The 22,541-nt window shown below is 42.9% G+C and overlaps 1 protein-coding gene across 5 annotated transcripts; it reads left to right on the top strand.

Annotated features, from left to right (window-relative positions):
• Positions 1–917: 917 nt before the first annotated feature.
• On the top strand, positions 918–22,329 carry zgc:158766 (uncharacterized protein LOC100009641 homolog). Of its 5 annotated transcripts, none has more exons than XM_037274167.1 (25): positions 924–1,118; positions 1,738–1,876; positions 8,780–8,977; positions 9,453–10,686; positions 12,701–12,898; positions 12,973–13,096; positions 13,351–13,444; positions 13,982–14,071; positions 14,161–14,253; positions 14,324–14,422; positions 14,487–14,629; positions 14,716–14,854; positions 14,998–15,120; positions 15,323–15,487; positions 15,739–16,604; positions 16,678–16,927; positions 17,079–17,168; positions 18,217–18,441; positions 19,049–19,219; positions 19,282–19,459; positions 19,531–19,647; positions 19,987–20,265; positions 20,446–20,684; positions 21,319–21,382; positions 22,025–22,329. In XM_037274167.1, the coding sequence occupies exons 1-24, from the start codon at positions 1,072–1,074 to the stop codon at positions 21,364–21,366; spliced, it is 5,349 nt and encodes a 1,782-aa protein (XP_037130062.1). In that variant the 5' UTR covers positions 924–1,071; the 3' UTR covers positions 21,367–21,382; positions 22,025–22,329. The 5 variants fall into 5 exon arrangements, with proteins under 5 accessions (XP_037130065.1, XP_037130062.1, XP_037130061.1 ...); XM_037274166.1 differs by having other exon boundaries at positions 14,137–14,253; XM_037274168.1 differs by lacking the exon at positions 21,319–21,382 and having other exon boundaries at positions 925–1,118; positions 14,137–14,253.
• Positions 22,330–22,541: the final 212 nt, after the last annotated feature.

Genomic DNA, 22,541 nt, shown 5'->3' with positions numbered 1-22,541 from the left:
AACATCAATCAAACGCCACATCACTTCACTGATTTATCTTGTTGGTATCTTTAAACAGGATGCCATTGTTACCATGACAACAACTCGAAAACAGATGTGGCACAAGTTTAGTTTAAACAACAACAGAACGCCTTCAGTAGATGTTAATATCATGAAATTCGCATTAAATTTTAATAATCAAAACAGTACCATATATTCAATGGCTGTAATGTGTGGCTTGTGTGTATTATTGATGGGCATGTGCATAACACATTTTGGGATTGAGGAGATCCTCAATGACAAATTTCCTCTAAGTGATGGGTTCTGTCCCCTTGGGAGTGGTATAATTAGAGCAATGGAAACAGGAAACACCTCGCCCTCCCTATCGTTCTACCCCCCAAAGACCCCCCCCCCCTTTCTCTCTGGTCTACTTTTATCCCTCTGAAACTGTATAAAGGTATATTTTATCATAGAATAGCGTTAGATTTAGGAACTGGCATGATGGAAGACACAAAAACAAACATAAAAATATATATAAAATTTTAAAACAAATACTAAAAAAATAAAATTCAATATACCGTATTGGCCCGAATATAAGACGACCCCGATTATAAGACGACCCCCTCTTTTTCAAGACTCAAGTTTGAAAAAAGCCTATGTCTAGACCCCGAATGTAAGACGACCCCCCCTTTTACAGTTTTATTTAAATGAAAAAAACCTCATCTTATATTCGAGCCAATACGGTATATAAAAATATAAAAGACCATGACAGAATATTTTATCATATGTTAGACTCAGCTGTGATTCAAAATGATGTACAGCAGGTGTGAGAAGCTGAAAAAACACTCAAGATCCTTTTATGAGACTTTAGGAATTCGTAACCCCTCCTCTGGTATGACACTGCCTCGACTTGAGCCCGCCAGTGATTCATGTGTGGTGAATGTTTGAACGCCAGCGTGGTAACTCAGTCCAGCGTGAGGGATGCGGCAGTGGAGCCTCTAATTTCTGCTCCTTCCCCACCAAGATTAAAGACCCAGAGGAAGACCAGGTGTACGGTCCAGACCAAAGATCTCATTTTCTCCTTCATCTTACATGCAGGAGTGGTGTGCGCTGCTCCGCCTCCTGCAAACTTTACAAAAGTGTGTGAGGTGCAGCTTTTATTGCTGCCTGGGAAGCTTTGCTTGAAACGTGCATGAAGAATTAAACTTGCGAGGAGCTTTTTCCCCTTCAGCTCAACTTTTCTAGTGTTTGAGGGAGACAAGTCAGCAATTTTTATTGATTCAGGAGTGGCTCCCTCCCACCTTACTGCTATGGAATGCACACCTGGAAGTGTTTGCTAAGTGGCTGGAATAATCCGTATAACAATGCCAGGACATTTACCACCATCAAAAGCGGCTGCGTGTCAATTCTTTTAAATGTCGTTATTTTATTGGCATGGTTGTCTTTTTTTTTTTTTTTTACAATATAGCACCTGTGAATGGCATAGTCATAGGAATGATGGAATGTAATATTTACACAAGACATTTCCCTACATGGAGTATGATTTGGTGTTAAGCTTGTTGACATGGCAGCCCAGTCGAGCTGTGCCACTCTGGCCTCCGATAACTGTGTACACACAGGAGGAGATGGGCGAAGATAAAAAAAAGAAAACACTGGGTTACGCCCCAACGAGGAATTGGGATGCCTGGAGGGGGTGGGAGAACTTTTTCTGTCTGTCTCGCCTTAATTTTGCAATTATTTTCAACCCATTCCCGGCAGTGCCTCGGATGGAGCACGTCAGGTTCCTGCAGGACTCAGAAGCTCGGGGGCAGGTCTTCTTCTCTGGTTAGACAGCTGTCAGCCAGCCCCCCGCGCAACCCAAAGAGTCAGACACTGCACAAGTGAACTGCGGCCGGAGGTGAGTGCTTAGCTTCTAAACTGTGACTTCCTTCACTGCTGCTTTGTTTACATTCGGTCTGTATAATCAGTCAAAGAGAAAATTTCATTTCAGAGGGAAATTTGTCTTATAATTGTATGTGATTATATGTGGCTTTTGCTGTAGCTACCATTCCTGATCTTTCTGTATTATAATGACCTGTCACGTGAGTCAATGTTTACACATTGTGTGGCATTGCTTTTTAGAAACGGTGGATAAAAGCCTTTAGACTTTTTGCCATGAGCGGCAGTAAGATCAAAAAAATATATATTGAATGGATTTTTAAATTGTAAACAGTTCATCAGTTCATTCATGCATTTATGTAAACTGTATCTGAACTCAGACCAAGTTTGCACTTTGAAGAGTGTGGGAATGGTCGCTGTAATTCGAGCTAGCCACCTGTGCTCGCGTGCGTAGAGAAAACACTAGCTTTTGTGTTAGGAGTGAGACGTCCCCACAGCGGGGGGCTAAGGTACGATATTGTTGACAGGTGGCATCCTCCTCCCTCCTCAACACCATCTCGGGGTCGCAACAGCTGCCCCCAAATTTGATTCCGAGTATCCCTCACATGTCCACCGGAGCCGAATCGGGGCGGGGGGTTGTGTTTGCGTAGCTGTTTGCATTTGCGTGGTGACTGGTGACATCATGGCTGGGAAAAGAGGAGGAACAGTTCACATGGGATCTTAAAGTGAGTGAGGCTGGTAGGATGCCAAGTCAGAAGCAGGCAGAAGATGATGTCCGTCCGCACGAGATCTAAAGGCTGCGATGACTGATGCCGTCTGATCTTCCTCAAAAATGTGACCTGTAAGTAGAGATGCGTTGATTATATATAGATAGGTGAGGACAAAGACTGTCTTTTCATGGTTCCGTTCAGATGGAAAGTTACCCTGTACCTTGGAAAATCGGATTTTGGCTTCAGATGGTTTTGCATGTAAAGTGATTTTAAAAAGCTTTAAGAAGAGAAGATGATGTTTTCATGGCTACTGTTGATGGGTGGCCTGTGTGCCAATGTGAGGTCAGTACGAAGTGAGATAGGACCAAGGTGTCACATTCCACAGTTTGGTGTGTGTGTGTGTGTGTCTGTGTAGTACTTAATTGCAAATGCCCACCCACCCCATTTCCAGCTAAGAAGGCTTCAACTTCATTCTAAATGCTTCACTCATTTCATGTTCTTGTTTCGAAACTACCACAATGTGTCCCACCGGGCATGATGATACTATTTATGTAAAATGTCTGAAAATTCCATGTCTTTTGTTTCTCAGGGTAGTGACTTGAATTTTTTTTAAAGTGATCCAGTAAAATATAAAACTTTGATGTTAAAGTTGTCACTGTTTGACAATATTAGCAAATCCTGTAGCAACAATTTGTGCTTGTTGGGTAAAATGTGAGCACAAAATGGCTAATCTGTTCCCATGCTAGTTTTATCAGATGGTGTACCACCCAAGAGACAGGATTATCGCTTCTTCACATCACATAAATAATCCTTACCCGAAGTCTGCGTAAACGTGGCTATTTTAAAACCTGCTGGAAAAACAACAGGAAAAGTTTCATTTCTGCACTCGCACAAACAATATTAACAGAGAGCAGATCTTCAAGTGGCCCACGTCTTTGAATCTAAACATTTTTGCTAATTATGGTGTCCTGTGCCACCGCAGTTTACAGAAGCTTTTATTTTGGGAGTGATAAATCTTGAATTTAAATGCAGCTTTAAGATTTGAGACACAAAGTTGTTGGCTGTTTATTCGAGCATGGAAGACCCACAAGCCTCCTCTAGTGGACACATGGGAGACAAAAGTCACAGAGGAAGCATCCAAAAATACATCTCATGTACTTTATAATGTACAGTGAATAGCTTTAATTCGAGAGGGACTGTGTAGGATTTAAGAAGCCAATTTTGATGCATGGGAACAATTTTATCAGTTGTGTTTTTTTAATCACCAAGAGGCTTTATGTGTAACTTGAAATGACAAAGAAAAAAAAGTTATTAAACCACTTGTTTAGGCTAAACCTCATTATAACAATAATAATAGTAATAATAAAAATTTCAAAAAAAAAAAATCTTTCTTTAGGTGTATTTTCTCTTGTCTTATTTGGGCTATCAGTCCAAAATAGAGTAGTAAAGGAATAAAGGAATACAATAATAAAGGATAAATAAATAAATAAGAACACTTGAGAAACTGAAATTATATTTTGCACATTATCATCATATATTAACTGACATACATCAATAATAATAATAATGATAATAATAATATACGTCCCTATACTACATATGAAATAGGCAATATTCTAGTATCCCATTTAGCACTATTAGAATAACTCCAGCACTCACACTGGCAACTTTCCACTTTTTTGGTAACTGTATTTTTTTTTTCTCCCCGCACTCGCTGTTCCAGAATGTCTGAAACATAACTTCTTACCACGTGGCCATGCAGACACGCCTCGCTCACACAAATTATACATTGGGACTAAACCATAGAGAGCATCCTTGACGTAACACGATTGCATCTCAAGCCCAGACCGAGAATGCATGCTGACTTCCACTTGAACCACCCCCACCTTCCTTTTTTTTTTTTCTACTCATGTGCAGCAATTCCAACGTAATTAGATAAGTGAGGATTAAAAAGAAGGCTAAAGAGAAAACTAGTGGGGATGAAAGTAAAAAAATCCCGCCCTTGCTGACAGTGTAGCCACTGCAAATGGCCCGGCGAGCACAAATTACAGGTTGACTCTGTCAGAGGAGGAGAGTGTATTTGTAGAATGTGTGTATGTGAGGTATGTTTGCTTCTGTTTGTACAGAAGATTATACAGCAAGCATTTACACCATATAACAAATCCTTATTTATACCTTCCTACTATGGAAGTTCAAAGGCGTGTTTGCGTGATGCAACGCATGCTAGGTTACCACAGGAGACAGCGTGTCGTCGTCTCGGTTATTGTCTGTCGAGCTTTAACAAGGCCTTGTAGGAAGCCGGGGCCTCACTCTTAATATAAATCAATTTAATTACCCATCTTCACTACCTTCTTTGTCGAAGCAACATGCCTTAATGTGATTTTTTTTTTGGCACAAACGATACATTTCTTCCTGAGTTTGTGTACAGTAAAGTATTTGGACGAGGAGAACTAATAGAGCAGATTGGATATCAGATATGAATCGAAATGCAAAATTAATTTTGTCAACTTGTGAGCATTGCGACAATGACACATGCTCAAACAAATGCTTTCACCTTTCACCCCACTTTGTGTCTAATTTATCTTCCGAGACCTTTCCTGCTTTAAAGATGTCATATTTATCTCCCTCAACACAAGTACGCCCCTCTCCAACGATTGGGTTTTCCCCTGAGCAAATTTACGGGGAATGCAATTGTCGTGAGTGACCTGAACCACCAATCCTGTGCTGATGTCTTCCTTTCTTTCCGCCTCCCTTTTGAAAAGCAGCAGAATAAGCTGAAACCTTAGTCCATTTGTATTGCCGGGACAAAAGAGGGCCCATTGTGACCAGGAGGGGTGTGGGGAGCTGCTTGGGGGTCACTGGGCCAGAGAGGACTTAGTCAGAGTCCGACCCCTGTCGGGTGAAGCGTTCTGGACCGGTTTTGTAGACCAGGACCAGGTAGAGTCTCCGTATATGTGTTAAGAATGACGAGTTGCGGCGGCGTGCCTTTATCCAGCTGGACGAGGATTTTAACAGGGATGGGAGGGGTAGCGGGTGAGTGACAGAGACTCCAATGCACTGCCTCTCTCACGCCCCAGCAGGAGTTTATTCAACTCCAGCTGCCACAAAGCACAAGAGCTGGAAATGGACGCAGTGAGAGGGCACAACAGGGTTGAGCAGATTGCAGCGCTCGGATCATTTCACGTGGGATTTTGATGCTGTCGGCAAAATGCACCCCAGAGCCAAGTCGAGGAGTTGTGACAACTACCTGTGTATTAAGGTACGGACTTGTCACTTTTTGACTCGTTGTTATTGTGCATAGTGTTGACAATGTCGCTTTTTTGTATTTGCATTAAACAATGAAGGCAACAATGTGGTTGCTGATGTTGCATATTGGAGCCGTCCAATGAAAAGCGGCTTCCCCCACATTTGTCTGTTTTCAATTGGAAATGGAAAAACATTCCATTATTAAATTTGGCTCTTTTTTTGCTTTTGAGGGTGAATTTGCTTGTGGGCTGAGCTACTGTAAAATACTCTGGGTTGTTGTTAATGCGCAAATAAAAGAAAAGTGCAGGCTTCGTATCACTATCGGGGTCAATGAAGTACACTCCTTTGTATCCTTCTTGATAAGCAACTTTCCTTTATCAACTCCCAACTTGTTTTGGTATGCACTCGCTCTATATTTACCCTGCACAGGAATCAACTTTTTTTTATTTTTTATGATTGCCTTTGGCTCTGTTGTTACTTGTACCCCAACTTGTAGTTGCTCGATCTAAAAATGTGCAGCAACATCCTCAAGTGTGTGTGAAGGAATGTAGGGAAGAAGTTAAAAGAGGTCAACTTGGGTTTCTCGAGAACAATATCCTGCAGCGAGTGTTGTTTACGTCCTGTCGGACAAAGACATCAATCGGCAGACGACATCAATCAAGTCTTTCGAGGCTTTTTTTAAAAACATCTACGAGGGAACCAAGCCGCAGTTTTGCTTCCCTTGAGCTCTCCATCAGTTCCAATTAAAAACTTTGAGAGTTTATCAGGTCTTTAATATGACCTATGGCCTTTTGGCATCATCCTGCTGCCTGTGAAGCTCTTGGTTAGCTCAAAGCTCTCCCGTTACACTCCCTTGGTGGTTTCATGCTTCACTGGACGCCTGGTAGGCAGCCTTTTGTGCCTGTGACCTACTAAATGAGTCTGTGAGCACCTCTTGATCACTCTCGCTCCACCTTTCACTCTGATTCATCCTTTGTGTGTGTGCTTATTTATAAAATTCTCTTCATGGCTTCCCGATTTCAAAACGATTTGTTGTTTCGGGCTTCTTTTTACGCATCTCGCTAACAGCTGTTTTGCTGAGGGTGTCGACAAAGTATCCCACCTGGATCCAGAGACCACCAATTAAGTTTCTCCATCATATCGGCAGCCATTTTCTATGGAGAGCTGGAATCACGAAAGGGTGGGACTTCCCGTTTTGGTTTGTACAGTATGTCACGGGCGAGGGTCTAAAGCGGGACTACTTATGCATTCCTCTGTGCTCAGCTGAGCTCTCTCATTCTGCTGAGACATGCACATGTGCTCACCTGCCACAATATTAGGGACACTTGCATGAGATGAATCAAGGCGAAACTGTTCATAAATGTTAAATATACTGAGGTAGTGTCACTATTTTCCTGCAAATTATTGATACAGTAATAATATTTCATAAGAGTGATGTTCGATACTTTTCAGACCGATACTGAGTTCTCAATACTTGAGTAGTGACCGATACCAAGCACCGATACCATTGGTACTTTTGAGATGTAAAATGTTTCCAAAAAACAATGACATATTTTTTAAAAGACTTTTATACCCCAATAAAGCAATGAAATAATGTTATTCTTCTTTTCTTTTTTTCATTTCTAGTTCCGTAAAACGGCCACAGTCGGACGGACAATATTGGTATCGATCAACGTCGCAAGTACCGATACCGTAAAAAAATTTGTGTTGCATTTTTAGTTCCATAACACGTCCACAATATTGATATCGGTCAACATCGCAAGAACCGATACCGTAAAATAAGATTCCAATACCGATACTCGCCCATCCCTTATTTTATTTCATAAAAACTGATGTCATTCGTTTGTGCAGGTGTGCCTATGCATTATACAGGTGATGGCTACAGTAGATCTTTAAGATGAATCTTCAACATGTGCTAGCTTGAAAATCTCACGTCCCTACTTGTACTTCTTTCCTTCCTTGGGAACCTAAAGAGGAAACTTCGTGACCCGTCTTCACAGGCTTTCCTCCCATTGTTTGCATTCTCCTCATAAAACACCACGTTGTTCTTCTTCTGCCGGGTGACGAAGGCCTCGAGACATTTGCGTCCCCGCTAAGTGCTGTCTGACTACTAATGGAAGTGGGCGCTTTTGTTTCTGGAGACCAACACTGTCCCGCACACACCACTTAGGAAGGGCGATGATCACAATGAAGGCCTTGTAGCCAAGTGGTGGCATGTGTAACCAACGCGGTCAACTGTACTCAATCTTCTCTAATAAACAGCCACAAAGAGCCGCTAGCTTGACTTTTGCTAGCTTTGTCATGCAAATACCCAAATGTTCGGCTGCCAAACGGTGGGACTTTCCCCCGTCTATCTGCAACGGTAATCATTCGAGGGCAGATGTCTCGTCCAACTATTGTGTTCCGTTCGGGAAGGACAGATAGCACAAGGATGTTTGGCCTTGACTCCCCTCGTGTGAACGCGACCAACATGCCAGATTCGTCTCTCAGTGTTCCACGTCAGGCTCTTAGATTTACTAATCTGTCAGATCACGTATGGGTCAGATAATAAAAAAGGTCACTCGGCAGTAGGCGGACTTTCCAGTTGTGCTGTTTATGTCCACTGTCAGTGACATCACTCGGTCCAGGTGTTTCCCTTGGAACCGATGGAAAGACCATCACTGGTTCCGGTTTCCTATACAATTTCCGGGATCATGTTCAGTCTGAAAATAAGCATATTTATCTGCAGTTGTAATCATGGTCATTCACGTCAAACGATCTGTCGAGTAGTTGAAGGCTCGCTGAAGCGGTCATATCTACAAAAGTTGGGTTCAGCTTGTCACATGATGTTCTACCATCACTTATCTGTCTTGCGTGTAGGCGGTATGGGAATATTTGTGCGACCGTCTCATCCACATAAATAATACTAAAAAAAAGAAAGTGAACTGTGCTCTAGAGCTGACGGATCATTTCTGCTTTCCTCACAGGACGCTGAATCTTTGGACAGTTGTATCCAAAGCACCTTGTCGGCCTTGTACCGACCTTTCAACGCCACCGCCTCCACCGTCCTGTGGCAGCTTTTCAGCGTGGTGGAAAGACAGTACCGCGGAGACGGTCTCCGCTGCTTCATCGATTTCTTGCTTCCCGCCAAGAGGATTCTTCACATCATCCAACAAGAAACTTGCGTGAGTGGTTCCATTTTTTGAAACTCGAGATTGTCTAATGTGGGTTCCTGCTTGTACGACCGAAACAAACTTGATTCATTTTCTGATGACAAAATGACGTTAGCTGTGATAGTTTCACTGAAGTCTGGCCTCCAAAAACGACCTGGAAAGTTTTTGTATTTTGGGCCACTTGAGAGGATCCTCTCGCAAAGGCTTTTCTGCACAACCAAGATTTTTGTTCTTGTTGTTTGGAAACCAGGCCTGATCAGACAAGTTCATCACTGTGAGTGAGTCATCATTTGCGTAGTTAAAGTGAAATTATATGTTGTAACAATGCTGACGATTTTTCAGACACACATAAGGGAATTTTTTTCTTCTTGTTTTTTAATTTTATTTATTTATTTATTTATTTATTTATTTATTTATTTATTATATTTTTTAATGATTATTTATTATTGTTTATTTTTGAACTGTATCTTTCTTTTCTTTTTTTCAGTTAAGGTTTCGAGGACTGCTGCTCTACAATGAAGGCTGGCCTCTGTGCATTCACGACAAAGTTGTCCTGCAGTTGTCGCCCTTGCACAAAGTCAGACTAAAGCAAGGAGACTTCTACCTCCAAATTGTCCCGTTAGGCCGCAAGGCCGCCAAGCTCGCGATAAAATGCTTGTCGGCCAGCGGGCAAGCTATCGTGGAGATCCCCGTGGCGGAGAGCATGTACGGCAGCATCTTCACCGCTGAGTTCCTCCAGAATGTAACGCTCGAACGGAACCTGCACCCGCTCCAGAACTGTCTGCTCACAACCGGCAAATCCGTGTACAGGACCCCGTGGAAGAACGTGGTCAACCCTCTGTTTGTCAGCAGCACGGCGGAAGCCATCATGCAAGCGCAGTGCAGCAGGGTGGGCTTCCGCGGACAACTCAGCGCCTGCAGCACGAGCGGATCCACGGGAACCCTGGACAGCCATCGCAGCTCCCGAGAGTCCCTCCATTCTCAAGGAGCCGACTCCACTTTTTCGGAACCGACCTCGCCGAGCAGAAACCGCACGGAGACCGGCGGCGATAGCCATAGCATGACTCGAGAAGACATAACAACTCCCATCATTAAGATCAGCCCCACAGAAGAGCGTGGGACGGAACACAGAGGGGAAGACGGCGGTGGGAGAGAAAGAGGACCAACATCTAAGATGCTCTCGTTCAGCACAGACCTCAGCAATCCCGGCCCTCGTAGACGTCAGCCGAGAGACTCGGTGGCTTTTGAAAGCAGAAGACTTTTCAGGAAATCCTACATGGAAGCCCTGCAGAACCCTATGAGCCTCGGCTCCAGCACTGAGTCCATCCTGGAAGAAAGTCCGGAACACGGGAGCCTCAGAGAAGGTTCCGTCACACCGGGCAGCAGCCCGGATACTCGCGCTTCTTCTCGAGAACATTTAGCCCGCAGGTTGGGGAGTCGGGGCTGGCTCAGTGGGGACGATTCCAGGCCCAGCACACCTTTGCATTATTTCCAGAAGGGACTACGGAGTGCGGAAAGACGGGCCGAACGCCGTTCAAAGTCGTTGGAGAGGACTAACAAAGCTGGCCAGGGTAAAGCTCACCGGGAGAGATCTTCTTCCGGCGGCTCGGCGAGCATCTCCACCAAAAAGCTGATGAATGGATATGTGCTTCGCTTTGGGAAGTTGGAAGTGGAGGCCTCGCTTCCTGGTTGCGAAAAGAGGAGCAGTAAAGAAGTAGCGGGTATGTGCCACTCTTCATGATTGACAATATGAAATGTTGATAGTAGTTGATTTGAATCCAAATCTATATATGATCGTCATCATTTCCCAAATAACACACCTGCAGGGGTGTGAAAACAAAGTTTGAGGCTGGAGAACAGAACAGGCTAACGTGGGCAGGTTTTGTAACGATAGCCCGCAGCAAGACTCGCTACAACAGCTCATCAAGGGTGAGACAGCTCACAACATTAATGCCGTCACTGTTGACAGATTGCTTTTCAGAGGTGACTTGCTGTGTTCTTTGGCACCTCTGGGTGGGGGCGGGGGTGGGGCTGCAGGCTTGGACCTACCCTGCAAAGTGAAGTCACAGCTCGGTGCTGTGTTTTGCAGCGAGTGTCTGTTTTGTTTTGTGTTGTTTCGGGCAAGGTAACTGAGGTAACAGATAACGCGGGGGTGACGTCTGCAGTGCTTTTTTTTTTTCTTTGTTCTGCAGAACTTATTTTTCATGGGTTGGAATATGAATTTAGCTTTTGAGAAAAAAAGTGTATGGTTTTTGGCGATAATTGTGATAAAAGCAACATTATTATTATTATTATTATCAGTAGAATAAAATAAAATTAGTTGTATTTTAATTTACGTTTTTTTCAGTTGTCTCACTCTCAATATTATAATTTGATGTCTAAGTGCCCAATAAATGTTTAACAATGTTGTGGCAGTAAAATGATTAACTGGTAAATAAGCAGCTTGTTTATCAAATAATCGTAATAATCTATGATTATTTTTTTAATTGGTTTATTATTTTGATCTTTTTTTATTTAAAATTGTTAAAATTTCCCCAAATTTTACTTACTCAACAATAGATATTGTCAAATTTTTTAGTCCTCCATAAAAGTGTGACTGATTATGTTGGTATCTTTTTTTTAATCAAAATAAAACATTCGGTCCTACTTTGGAATATCGGATCAGCCCAACAGCATATCAGAAAAATCACAATACAGTAGAAGTCATCAAATATCACATCCCCATTGCATTCCGAAGATGATCTCAGAGGGGATTGCATTTCGGCTGTTGCAACAATCGTTTCATAGACTACAAAAGATTTTGTAAACCAAGCAGAAGAACCTCAATGTCCCACAATGAGGCGGCCCGTCGGTACAACACAAATTAAAAAAAGTTACATGAAAGATTCAACCAACCACACATTTCCTTTATAACCAAGTTCCCATCCCCACTGACCGCTACAAATTTAGCTTCGACAGTGTCTAGCGTTGGACACAAAAAGCAGATTTTTCACAATACTCCAGAGGCTTTACTCGACGTTTGTCACTTCCTGTGAAAACAAAGCAATTTAGGAAACGTGGGGAAAACACAAGCCCGCTCACACAGTGGCACAGGAAATGCACGGACTATTTGAAGACAATAGAGGCTGTGCTGGCTGCTTTTTACTCCCACACAAGTGAGCGGGACTAGAAAAAGAGGCCACAAACACAACAGTGTCACACACGCCGTCACCCACTGTTGTTTGTTTTCAAAATCCCATCGAGACTTTAATATGACTCTGCTTTCTTAGGATGAGTATCGCTATCCTTATATTACAGCAATGGATCTGCAAAAGGGAGGGTTGCGTCACTGTGGGAGTAATCACAGTTGATATTATTCATGGCCATGGTTTCTAGTTTCCTATTCGTTTTCGGAATGAGTCACGCAAGCTATAATAGCGACAAATGTTCTTGTATTGTCCTCGAGTGTAATTTAAGATGAGTGCTAATTGATATACACAATGAATGCTATTCGGATGCAATTTCACATAGCCGCAATCCAGATTAAGTGTGGAAATTTTGTTAGCCTGAGTTGTACTTCTGAACGGGCCCCGGGGAGCAAAGTGCTGACGTGTTGAATAACGGCAAAATTACCCACGCTGATGCTACATCTGGTTTGCGGTATGAGTCAGTGTCAGTTACGATGATTATAACACACCGAGGTGAAAGGAAGCTTCACTCTTTTTATTAAATTTTGTTTTATTATTATTATTACAGGGCAGCAGGAGGACAGCGGCGATGACAGGAAGTCGAGACTTGCAGAGGACGAGTCCAACAGCCCCAAAAGAGCCAATGGCTCAGCTATCGGGTTGGGGTCATCGTCAAGCTCCTCCAATGATAGTAACTTGTCCCTCCCTAAACGGATGTCAGAGGTCAATCAGGAACTGCTGGCATCCGGCGCTGTTATTTTGCCAGGTAAGGAGCAGCCAAAAAAGTAGTTGGCTTTTCAAAGTTTTCTTTTCTACCCCTGCTGGTGTTTTGTTTTCCAGGAAGCAGAGATCGTGGTGGGAGGGCGGTATTGCAGGTGTGCACCAGAGCTCAGGTGTGGGCAGGCGAAAGTTGCTCGGTGCACGACCTCAGCAGTTTAATGGTCTACCTCCACTCCACACTGCGGTATGTTGACAACAGTCACCGGTTGTTTTCATTTTTTAGTCAGCAAGTGCCCAGAGCTCAAAGTCAAAACCACTTGTACAAAAAAAAAGAACAGTATTGTTGCCGATTTCCCTCACGGCACATAAATATTTTATTATATATATATAATAAAAAATATATAATATATAATTTTTAAATATAATAATTTAATTTTTTTTAATTTTTCCTTTTTTTTTTTTGTCCAAATGACTGGATTTTGCTTGTTGGGGTTGTAGGAAAGAAAAACGTGATGAAGGTCTGACAGTTGTGATAGACAGCAGAAGGCAACCGCCTGTTCCAGCTCTCTTGTCATCGCTGTCTGAATTTCAGGTGAGCACAGACACTCGAGTGTGCACTGACCTGCTTTCCAAGACCCCGTAAATATTTACAGGCCTCACGTGTTGAAGCAAAGCCAATTATCTTCCTCTCTTTTTCGCATTCTTTTACATTTTTCCCCTAATGCTCGACGTTTCAGAAAAATAGGCACACCTTAAAGTTGTAATGACTGCACTTCTTCTGAGAAAAGGCTAGCCTCAGGGCTAACGTGTGCTTACACGTCTGTTTTGAAGCGGAGCGAGTGCTTTCAGAAGACTCGCAAGAGCCATATGATTATGTTTTGAGTCGGGCTTACTGATCCCGAGATGCTCAGACATTGTAAAAAAAGATTTAATAGCTCTGTCTACATATGGAAAACATTTCTCCAGTAAATGCTCTCATTCTTTTAACATTATGATAGAAGTAAATAATTTTATAATCACGACAACAGGTGAGCCTTTACTATTTCCCTCTTTATTTTATTTTATTTTATTTTATTTTATTTTATTTTATTTTATTTTACTTTATTTTATTTTATGCATGTTTCTTCAGACACTGGTACCAAATGCACTTTACTCAGTTCTTTTCCTGGCGGACAAGGAGGCAGCAACCAAACCTGAAAGAGACATTGTCAACATCCAGGTGAGTCAATAAAGTTATTATCACGTGTGCACCCAGCGACGTATTTGTGTTTTTCCTCGCCGCAGACTGAAACATTGTCATCGTTGAAGGCCCTGCTGAAGCACGTTGAAGCAAATCAGCTCACGCGTGACCTTGAGGGCACCTTCCAATATGACCACAACCACTGGATGTTCTTCAGACAGGTGATGGGACGAACACTGTGGCTCTCTATATTTGTCAAGCCATATTAATTTTTTTTTTAAACCCAAACAGAAAATCGAGCCATTTGCCAGTAGCTGCAGCGAAGCCATCGCTTCCCTCCAGGAGTCCATCACCACGTTAAGTGACAGTGGCAACCTCAAGACATCTCAGGTTGGACCTGGATTAATTAATTACCCCGAAATGGATATCAGATCAAAATGTTGGTTTTGTTTAGGAGGTGTCTCAGATGATGGAGCAGCAGAAGCATCTGATGAAGTGCGTGCTGAATGACAGCCATCTAAATAGGTTACGTCTGGAAGGGGGCACCATCCTCGCACGCATCAGGAAGGAAGAGGCCTGTGATAACGAAAGTTACAGGTACTGTGCAGGCGAGGCCTCTCACTTCCTGTTAATGCAAAAAAAAAAAGAATGACCGTGTCGTGAATATTTTGGCTTGTCTTCAGGGATGCTGTCGATATGTTGAGTGCGCTGTACAACCAAGTGGACGAAGAGGTCCATGAGCTTGTCATTCTGTCCAATAAGTCACAGAAGGACTTGGAAAGTCTCCTGGAGGTGCGCAGGTTTGAGGAACAGACACAACAGGTGAGCCCTTACTATTTCCCTCTTTAATTTAATTTAATTTAATTTAATTTAATTTAATTTAATTTAATTTAATTTTATTTTATTTTATTTTATTTTATTTTATTTTATTTTATTTTATTTTATTTTATTTTATTTTACTTCAGGTCAAACTGTGGTTCGATGTGGAGGGAGATAAACATCTCACACCTTTAGGATCACTCTCTTTGACTGTCAACAACATAAAAGACATGAAGGAGAGCTTGGACCATTTTCTAAAAGAGTCAGTGGTAAATATCTCGACGAGTACTGAATGGATACCAATACACAGGAATCACCGGAGCCAGCTGTGTTCATACCCACAACGGCGCAAACGCCCATGGCTATCTGCAAAAATAAAACGCTGGATCTGACAATAAGACAATCTTTGCTAATGTCATGTGATTTATCAAGAAGTGTAACGCAATCTGTTGTCCTTGTGTTGGTTGCCAGCACCAGCAGAGGCATGCCCTGCAGATGGTGAAAGACTCTCCGCAGTCTCTTCCTGGCTCCGTTTCCTCGGAATTCAAGCAACATCTTGCCTCCATCCTGAGCAGAGTGGAGAAGAGGAAGACACACCTGGACGTACTGGGAAACCTTTATGAATTTTATGACTCTGTAAGTGCGCCGAAAAAGTTAGAGAGCATCTTTTTTTTTTTTTGGTAGAATTTATATCAACTTTCTGCTGCTAATTCAGTTTCAATCTAGTCTGACGTTGAATTTGGCTTAATATAAAAATAATAAAAATAATAAAAATATAAATATTTATAAGTAAATAAATAGATAAATACATAGATAAATAAATAGATAAATAAATAGATAAATAAATAGATAAATAAATAAATAACATGTCTTTGAATCATCCATAGGTAAACCAATGGCAGGAGCACTGCCAGGACTACGTCAGTCACCTCAACACTTCAGGTGAAGCTCTTTCACCCACCGTGGTCCCGACCCTGCGGGATTACTGCGCCGAGGCCTGCAAGTTCTCCATGGACAACTTCAGCCCACTCAATGATATGGTGCTCTCCCTGGAGTGTCCTCAGCAAGTCCAGCAGTGGAACGTCGTGTGGCAGAAATGTCAGCAGACCAAGCAGCAACTGGAAGACACATTAGCCCGAGCCACGAGAGCATCTTCAGACTCCATTTCCTCGGAATTTACGGATGTTTTTAAGCCCGCGGAGATCCAAATTGGTGTAGCGGACAATAGCGGGGGAGGACTTCAATGCGAAGGTTCTTCTTGTTCCAGCAGGACCGTTACGCCACTCGCTATCGAGAACTCCAAACCGCATTCCGATGAGCCTTTCTCCAAAAGCCCCTCGGGTTCCATCTCTTCCTCCTCACGCTTCACTTTCCCGCCCGACAGCAAAATGAGCCCGTCGATGTTTGACGACACAGACAGCGACTGTACCATCGACTCCTCTATCTCGTGCCACTCGGAGCCCATCTTCTCCGCAGCTTCCCGACTCCGCAAGTCACCCATGAAGAAGATCATGAAGAAGACCATGAGCTACGAGCTGACGCCGAGGGACGGCGGACATTCGGACTCCAGCCACGTGCACGGTTACACGGGGGTGTACATCAAAGGTTTGGAGGTGGCCAATAACGTATCTGCAGAGAAGATGCTGCAGAGACCCGATGTCACGAGTCCAGCGTTAGGACGCAGTCGCAGTATGTCGACGCCCTCCAGAATCCATAACAGGCACAATGAAGGAGATGGCAAGAAACAGAGCAGGTCCGAAGACTTTTTATTGTTCATCTAAAAAAATGTGGAATTTGACTTTCAATGTTTTGGTTTCGGTTCCCAGTAAAATGCAGCACATCATGGACGAGATGATCTCCACCGAGAGAGAGTACGTTCGTTCTCTCAGCTACGTGATTGAGCATTATTTCCCCGAGATGGAGCGTCTGGATCTGCCCCAGGACCTGCGCGGCAAACGCAGCATCATTTTCGGCAACGTGGAGAAGCTGTGGGACTTTCACAGCCAGTACTTCCTCAAAGATCTAGAAGCTCGCGCCCACTCCCCGCTGTCCATCAGCAGCTGCTTTCTCCGACATGTGAGTGTCAAACAGTCCAGCCTTGCAGTTAAACAGTTAATAACACACAGCTCGTAATTTAAATCACTTCCACGGTGTGCAGGAGCTCATGCTGACACGCCGGTTTATTTTCCGGAGTGTTCTAACTTGTTAATTGTGTTCGTGTGTGCAGGAGGATCAGTTTGGAATGTATGCCCTGTACAGCAAGAATAAACCCCGCTCCGACTCCCTGCTCAGCAGCCATGGGAACGAATTCTTTAAGGTGCGTCTGGAAACTCTGGTAACATTCTTCGCTGGGTAAAAAAGGTCAGCACTGATCCACAATGGTGCCGACGTATAAGGTGTGTTGTTAAAAAAATAAAATAAAAATGTATTTAAGAGAGTGTAAAATGCGTCTCCGGTCGGTACTTCTCAGTCAATTGACAATTAAAGAAAAAAATATTTTAAAAAAATATATATATATCGGATTTGGATGAGGGTCAGCACCTCCAAATCCGAGTCCATGGTCCTCGATCGGAAAAGGGTGGAATGCCCTCTCCGGATCGGGGATGAGATCCTGCCCCAAGTGGAGGAGTTTAAGTATCTTGGGGTCTTGTTCACGAGTGAGGGGAGGATGGAGCGTGAGATCGACAGGCGGATCGGTGCAGCGTCGGCAGTAATGCGGACTCTGTACCGGTCCGTCGTGGTAAAGAGAGAGCTGAGCCAAAAGGCAAAGCTCTCAATTTACCGGTCGATTTACGCTCCTACCCTCACCTATGGTCACGAGCTATGGGTCGTGACCGAAAGAACGAGATCCCGGATACAAGCGGCCGAAATGAGTTTTCTCCGCAGGATGTCCGGGTTCTCCCTTAGAGATAGGGTGAGAAGTTCGGTCATCCGGGAGAGACTCGGAGTAGAGTCGCTACTCCTCCACGTTGAGAGGAGCCAGATGAGGTGGCTCGGGCATCTCATCAGGATGCCTCCTGGACGCCTCCCTGGGGAGGTGTTCCGGGCATGTCCCACCGGTAGGAGACCCCGGGGACGACCCAGGACGCGCTGGAGAGACTATGTCTCTCGGCTGGCCTGGGAACGCCTTGGGATCCCCCGGGATGAGCTAGATGAAGTAGCTGGGGAGAGGGAAGTCTGGGAGTCCCTCCTGAAGCTGCTGCCCCCGCGACCCGACCCCGGATAAGCGGAAGAAGATGGATGGATGGATGGATGGATGGATATATATATCAGTAAATTGACAATTAAAGATAAATAAATAAATACAGGAAAAAAAATGAACAGATAAAACATGGCACATTCCTAACGGTCCTCTCGCATCCCAGAATAAACAGCTGGATCTGGGGGACAAGATGGACTTGGCATCCTACCTGCTGAAGCCCATCCAGAGGATGAGTAAATATGCCCTGCTGCTGAAGGACCTCATCAAGGAGTGCGGCCAGTCACAAGCGCAAGAGCTGAGTGACCTTCGCACCGCCGAGGAGATGGTCAAGTTCCAGCTTCGCCATGGCAACGACCTGCTGGCCATGGACGCCATTCGGGGCTGTGACGTAAGCAGATAGTCCATTATTGATGCTACTTTCGTTAGCTTGTCTATAGTGTTTTGCAATGTGTGTTAGCGTGAAGCTAGCCATGGACGCCATTCGTGGCTGTGATGTAAACAGTAAGTCCATTAATGCTACTTTCGTTAGCTCGTCTATTGTGTTTTGCATTGTGCGTTAGCATGAAGCTAGTGAATTTATTGAAGGGTTTGTGGTTGGAATAAATAATAAATCAAAAATATCTTAATAATCTATTCATCTATTTATTATTTTGTAAATTCATCAATGTTACTGTTGATGAAAATCTGAAAATTTGAGGATTTGGACTTTTTAAAATGATTTAAAAATATCTAAATGATTAAAAAAATCACGATTGATTAATTTAAAAATGATTAGTTGCCCATTAATCGTTACACTGCTACTTGAGACAAAAGAACAAAAATATCCAGAGAAAACCTTGAAATTCTTAAAGGAAGCTCATGTCCCAATACTCTTTGCTGTGGTGTGTTTTTGAACTTGATGTCTTCTTTTTTTGTATACAGTAGTGAGGTCAGCATCCCGCCAGAGCTTCCATTGTTGTGTGTGACGCATGTGACCCGAGATGTTTCCTGTCTAGGTGAACCTAAAGGAACAAGGTCAACTTCGCTGCCAAGATGAGTTCATCGTCTGGTGCGGACGAAGGAAGTACCTCCGCCACGTCTTCTTGTTTGAAGACCTCATCCTCTTCAGCAAGACCAAAAAGATAGAAGGAGGATATGACATTTACATCTACAAACAATCCTATAAAGTAAGCGTTTTATTTTTAGTGACAGTCAGCTTTCAGAAACTGAGTATTTTTTTTTTTTATAGACAGCAGAGATTGGTATGACTGAAAATGTTGGCGATAGCGGCCTGCGCTTTGAGATTTGGTTCCGCCGAAGGAAATCCCAAGACACGTTTATCCTACAAGCAAGCTCTGTGGAGATCAAGGCGGTGTGGACTTCCATCATAGGGAAGATCCTGTGGAGGCAGGCGTTACGAAACAGGGGTGAGCGTTTCTTCATCAAGCGTTTTCATTGATTGTTGAGTATTTTGTTTGAGGGCTGTCTTGTCTCGCAGAGTTGCGCATTCAGGAGATGGTGTCAATGGGCATTGGGAGCAAGCCTTTCATGGACATTAAGCCCAGTGATGCAGCCATCAATGACAGAGCCATCGACTATATCATGAAGGGGTCTGGTGAGACTTACTTGCCATTTAATCAATTGTTTTTTCAAGGTCTTCTTCCTATGTATTTTTTCTTACAAACTCTAGAAAAAAATACAATTTAATATGTCCCTTTTTGATTATTTTAAAAATACTTTTGCAGGTTCATGAAGTCCAAAGAAAATCAAAAATCAATGGGATTGATTGGGACTTTTCAAATTAATTTAAAAAATAATAAAATAAATAAATAAATAAATATTTGTTGTGTGAGCATATTATTATATTAACCCAAGCAACCTTGAACACTGAGCTGTTCTCGCCTCTTGCAGAGAGCAGAACATCACCCTTTTTTTGTCTTCATGTTGCCAACAGAATGTAGGACAAGGGCCTCCATCGCGGTACCCTCGTACGAATACTCGGCTTCCATCAAGAGACCCCACTCCACCATCTCCAACAGCAGCACGTCGTCCTCGGGCAGCCAATCGTCATCCTCCTTGCTGGGCTCGCTCAACCTCCACCTGTACTCTTCGCCCTCGCACCTTCACGCTCATCCTTACCCGCTGGCCGGCATTCCCTCCTTCACCCAGTGGCCTTACGACTGCATCGAGGAAGACGAGCTGGAGCACGACTCCGGGAGCCAGCCCTCCATGCGTGAGTTGGGACGCCCGCTTTCATTTCATTTCAAAATCATCACATCATTTTAGCTGACTAAATAAAACAAAATAAGATGAGCAAACCGGAAACATTTTTCAGATTTCCTTAACTTGCCTCGACCGCACAAAAGATGACTCATACTATTTGCCATAATGAAGAAATGCTTTTGTGTGTCAGTCACGGAAAGTTCCGAGACGTCGTCCCAGTGCACTTCCAATGACAGCATGAGCGGCCTGAGCACCCTCACCTTACCCGGGCCCCCCGACGGGCTCCTGGACTCGTACAACAACAACAACAACAATGAGGAATCCTCCTCTTTCCTGTGCTCCTCCGTGGGGCCTTCCTCCGTGCAGGCCTCCTCCCTCTTCTCCAAAAGTGAAGACCTCCAACCGCAGAGCAACAAATTCATCACAGCAGTGAGTCTTTGCTCTGCGTCCTTGTTTTGAACTTTTTTTCCCCCCAAGTATCACCTAAAATATTTAAGTGCCAACTTCATGACCAACATGTAACGTAGCAAGCTTGAATAGTTTATCTGGTAATTCTTTCACGGCCCACTAGAGGGAGCCAGAGTAGCACTCGTGAAATTCATGCTACACTTTGAGAATCACTGTTTGATATTAACGTGCTCATCTTTTACATCAACTCATTTTCCATTAGTTTTGGATGCATTTAAATAAATGATTATGACTCCTTTAATGTGCTTCTTGTTCTAAGTAGGAAAACATTTAATTAGTTAGACGTAGTCATTTTGTGTTGCATATTTTGTAGTTCTCATTTTTGTCTGATTGTTGTTGTTTTTACAAATAAGGACAATAGAGTTGGAAGTAAAAAATAAATCTTGAACAAAAATTTAAGATCATTACATTCATTATACTACATTTAGAGAGTGTTCGGCGTCCATTTTGAGGCCCCATGCCTTATAAAGTCTCTCAAATTAGAACGGAAGTATGAGCAATAAAGAATAAATTTTATCGAGGTGTCTTAAGGACAAGCGGTAGGTAATAGCTCCGTTTAAAAACGCCCCATTTTGCCGCTTTTTTTTTTTGCCAGAGCCAGTCTTCTCATATAGTAGCCGTAGGCCTGTCGACAGTGGTGTGACTTAACGCTTAGCTCAGTAAGTATTCGGCGTCACCATTGTGGTCGTGTTAACAGCCTGTTCGACAACCCGTGACGACGAAACATGGCCTTGTTACTAATACAGTACGTGTGAAAATCATGCATGGCCGTGTGGCTTTGAAAGCTTTTCTCCTATTGGGTGTTTCCCTTGCCTGCCATTTCGCAACTCCGATGATGTCATTTTGGAATGATTCTATATGTGAACACACGCATGCTCTTGAACGCACTCAATGATTTGCCTTTTTGAAGGTACAGTGGATATAAGTCTACACACCCCGGTTCAAATGTCAGGTTCTCATAAGAATCATGATAAACCATTTTTTTTCAACATAAATGTGAGCTATAACCTGTAGCAAATAAACAATGTAAATATTGTTATTAAACAAGTGATTTGTACAGGTTGTAGGTCACATTATTAGTTTTTAAATGATTTATCTTTATTTTTTTTTATATCACAACACTGTATTTAAACAAGGGTGTGTAGACTTTTTATATCGACTATAGTATTTTATTTTGCAAACTATAATTTGATTGTCTTTGGATTTATGAATGTGAATGTGATGTGTGCACCCCAAAAAAAGTAGGTCAGTGTCATTATTTCTGTTAGACGCTACAAACATTTCTTTCCTTTTTTTTGCAGCTGTGAAGTCCCGACAAAGAGCAAAATTCCAACAAAGATGTGATTTCAAGTTCGATCCAAATGAATTGGAGAAAAAAAGACATTACCGTGATGGTACTCATATGGTTTGTAACATTTCCTGAACAGTAAGCATCTCTGTTTATATTGTAGATGTTTTTCTTTTTTTGTCGTTGTTATTGTTGTGTAATTTACAAATAGCTGGCAGACCAATGCAGAAAAAAAAAAACCCCGCAGGTTATTCCTTTTGTTTGCTGTCCAGCATTTTGAGACTTGTACAGATGATTAAAAAAATGTTTGTATGAAAAGATTTGTTATTTACTGCATTTAGTTGAGTCTTGCATGCAAATAGTGTGTAATATTGTCAGACACTAAGAGAGCATTATGACAACCGCAATGTAGCATTTTGCAGTGTTGTGGGGGTGGAGGTGTCTTTTTCCATTAAAGGCACACATTGACCACATTTTTTTCAGCGGGGTGGATGGCCTTAAGTTTGAGATGAAAAAAATTCAAATAGTTG

This window comes from Syngnathus acus, chromosome 16 (assembly GCF_901709675.1).
Source record: "Syngnathus acus chromosome 16, fSynAcu1.2, whole genome shotgun sequence".
Taxonomy (NCBI): domain Eukaryota; kingdom Metazoa; phylum Chordata; class Actinopteri; order Syngnathiformes; family Syngnathidae; genus Syngnathus; species Syngnathus acus.
Note: the sequence above shows the minus strand (reverse complement) of the source record. Positions and strands in the feature narration are given on the sequence as shown.

What these genes read in the sequence shown, in the direction of transcription:
- zgc:158766 (XM_037274166.1), top strand. Translation starts at nt 1,072, where the DNA reads ATGCAGGAGTGGTGTGCGCTGCTCCGCCTCCTGCAAACTTTACAAAA. An exon ending in TCATCCAACAAGAAACTTGC is followed by an intron (nt 8,978 to 9,452) that starts GTGAGTGGTTCC and finishes TCTTTTTTTCAG; the next exon opens with TTAAGGTTTCGAGGACTGCT. An exon ending in TGTGATAACGAAAGTTACAG is followed by an intron (nt 14,630 to 14,715) that starts GTACTGTGCAGG and finishes GCTTGTCTTCAG; the next exon opens with GGATGCTGTCGATATGTTGA.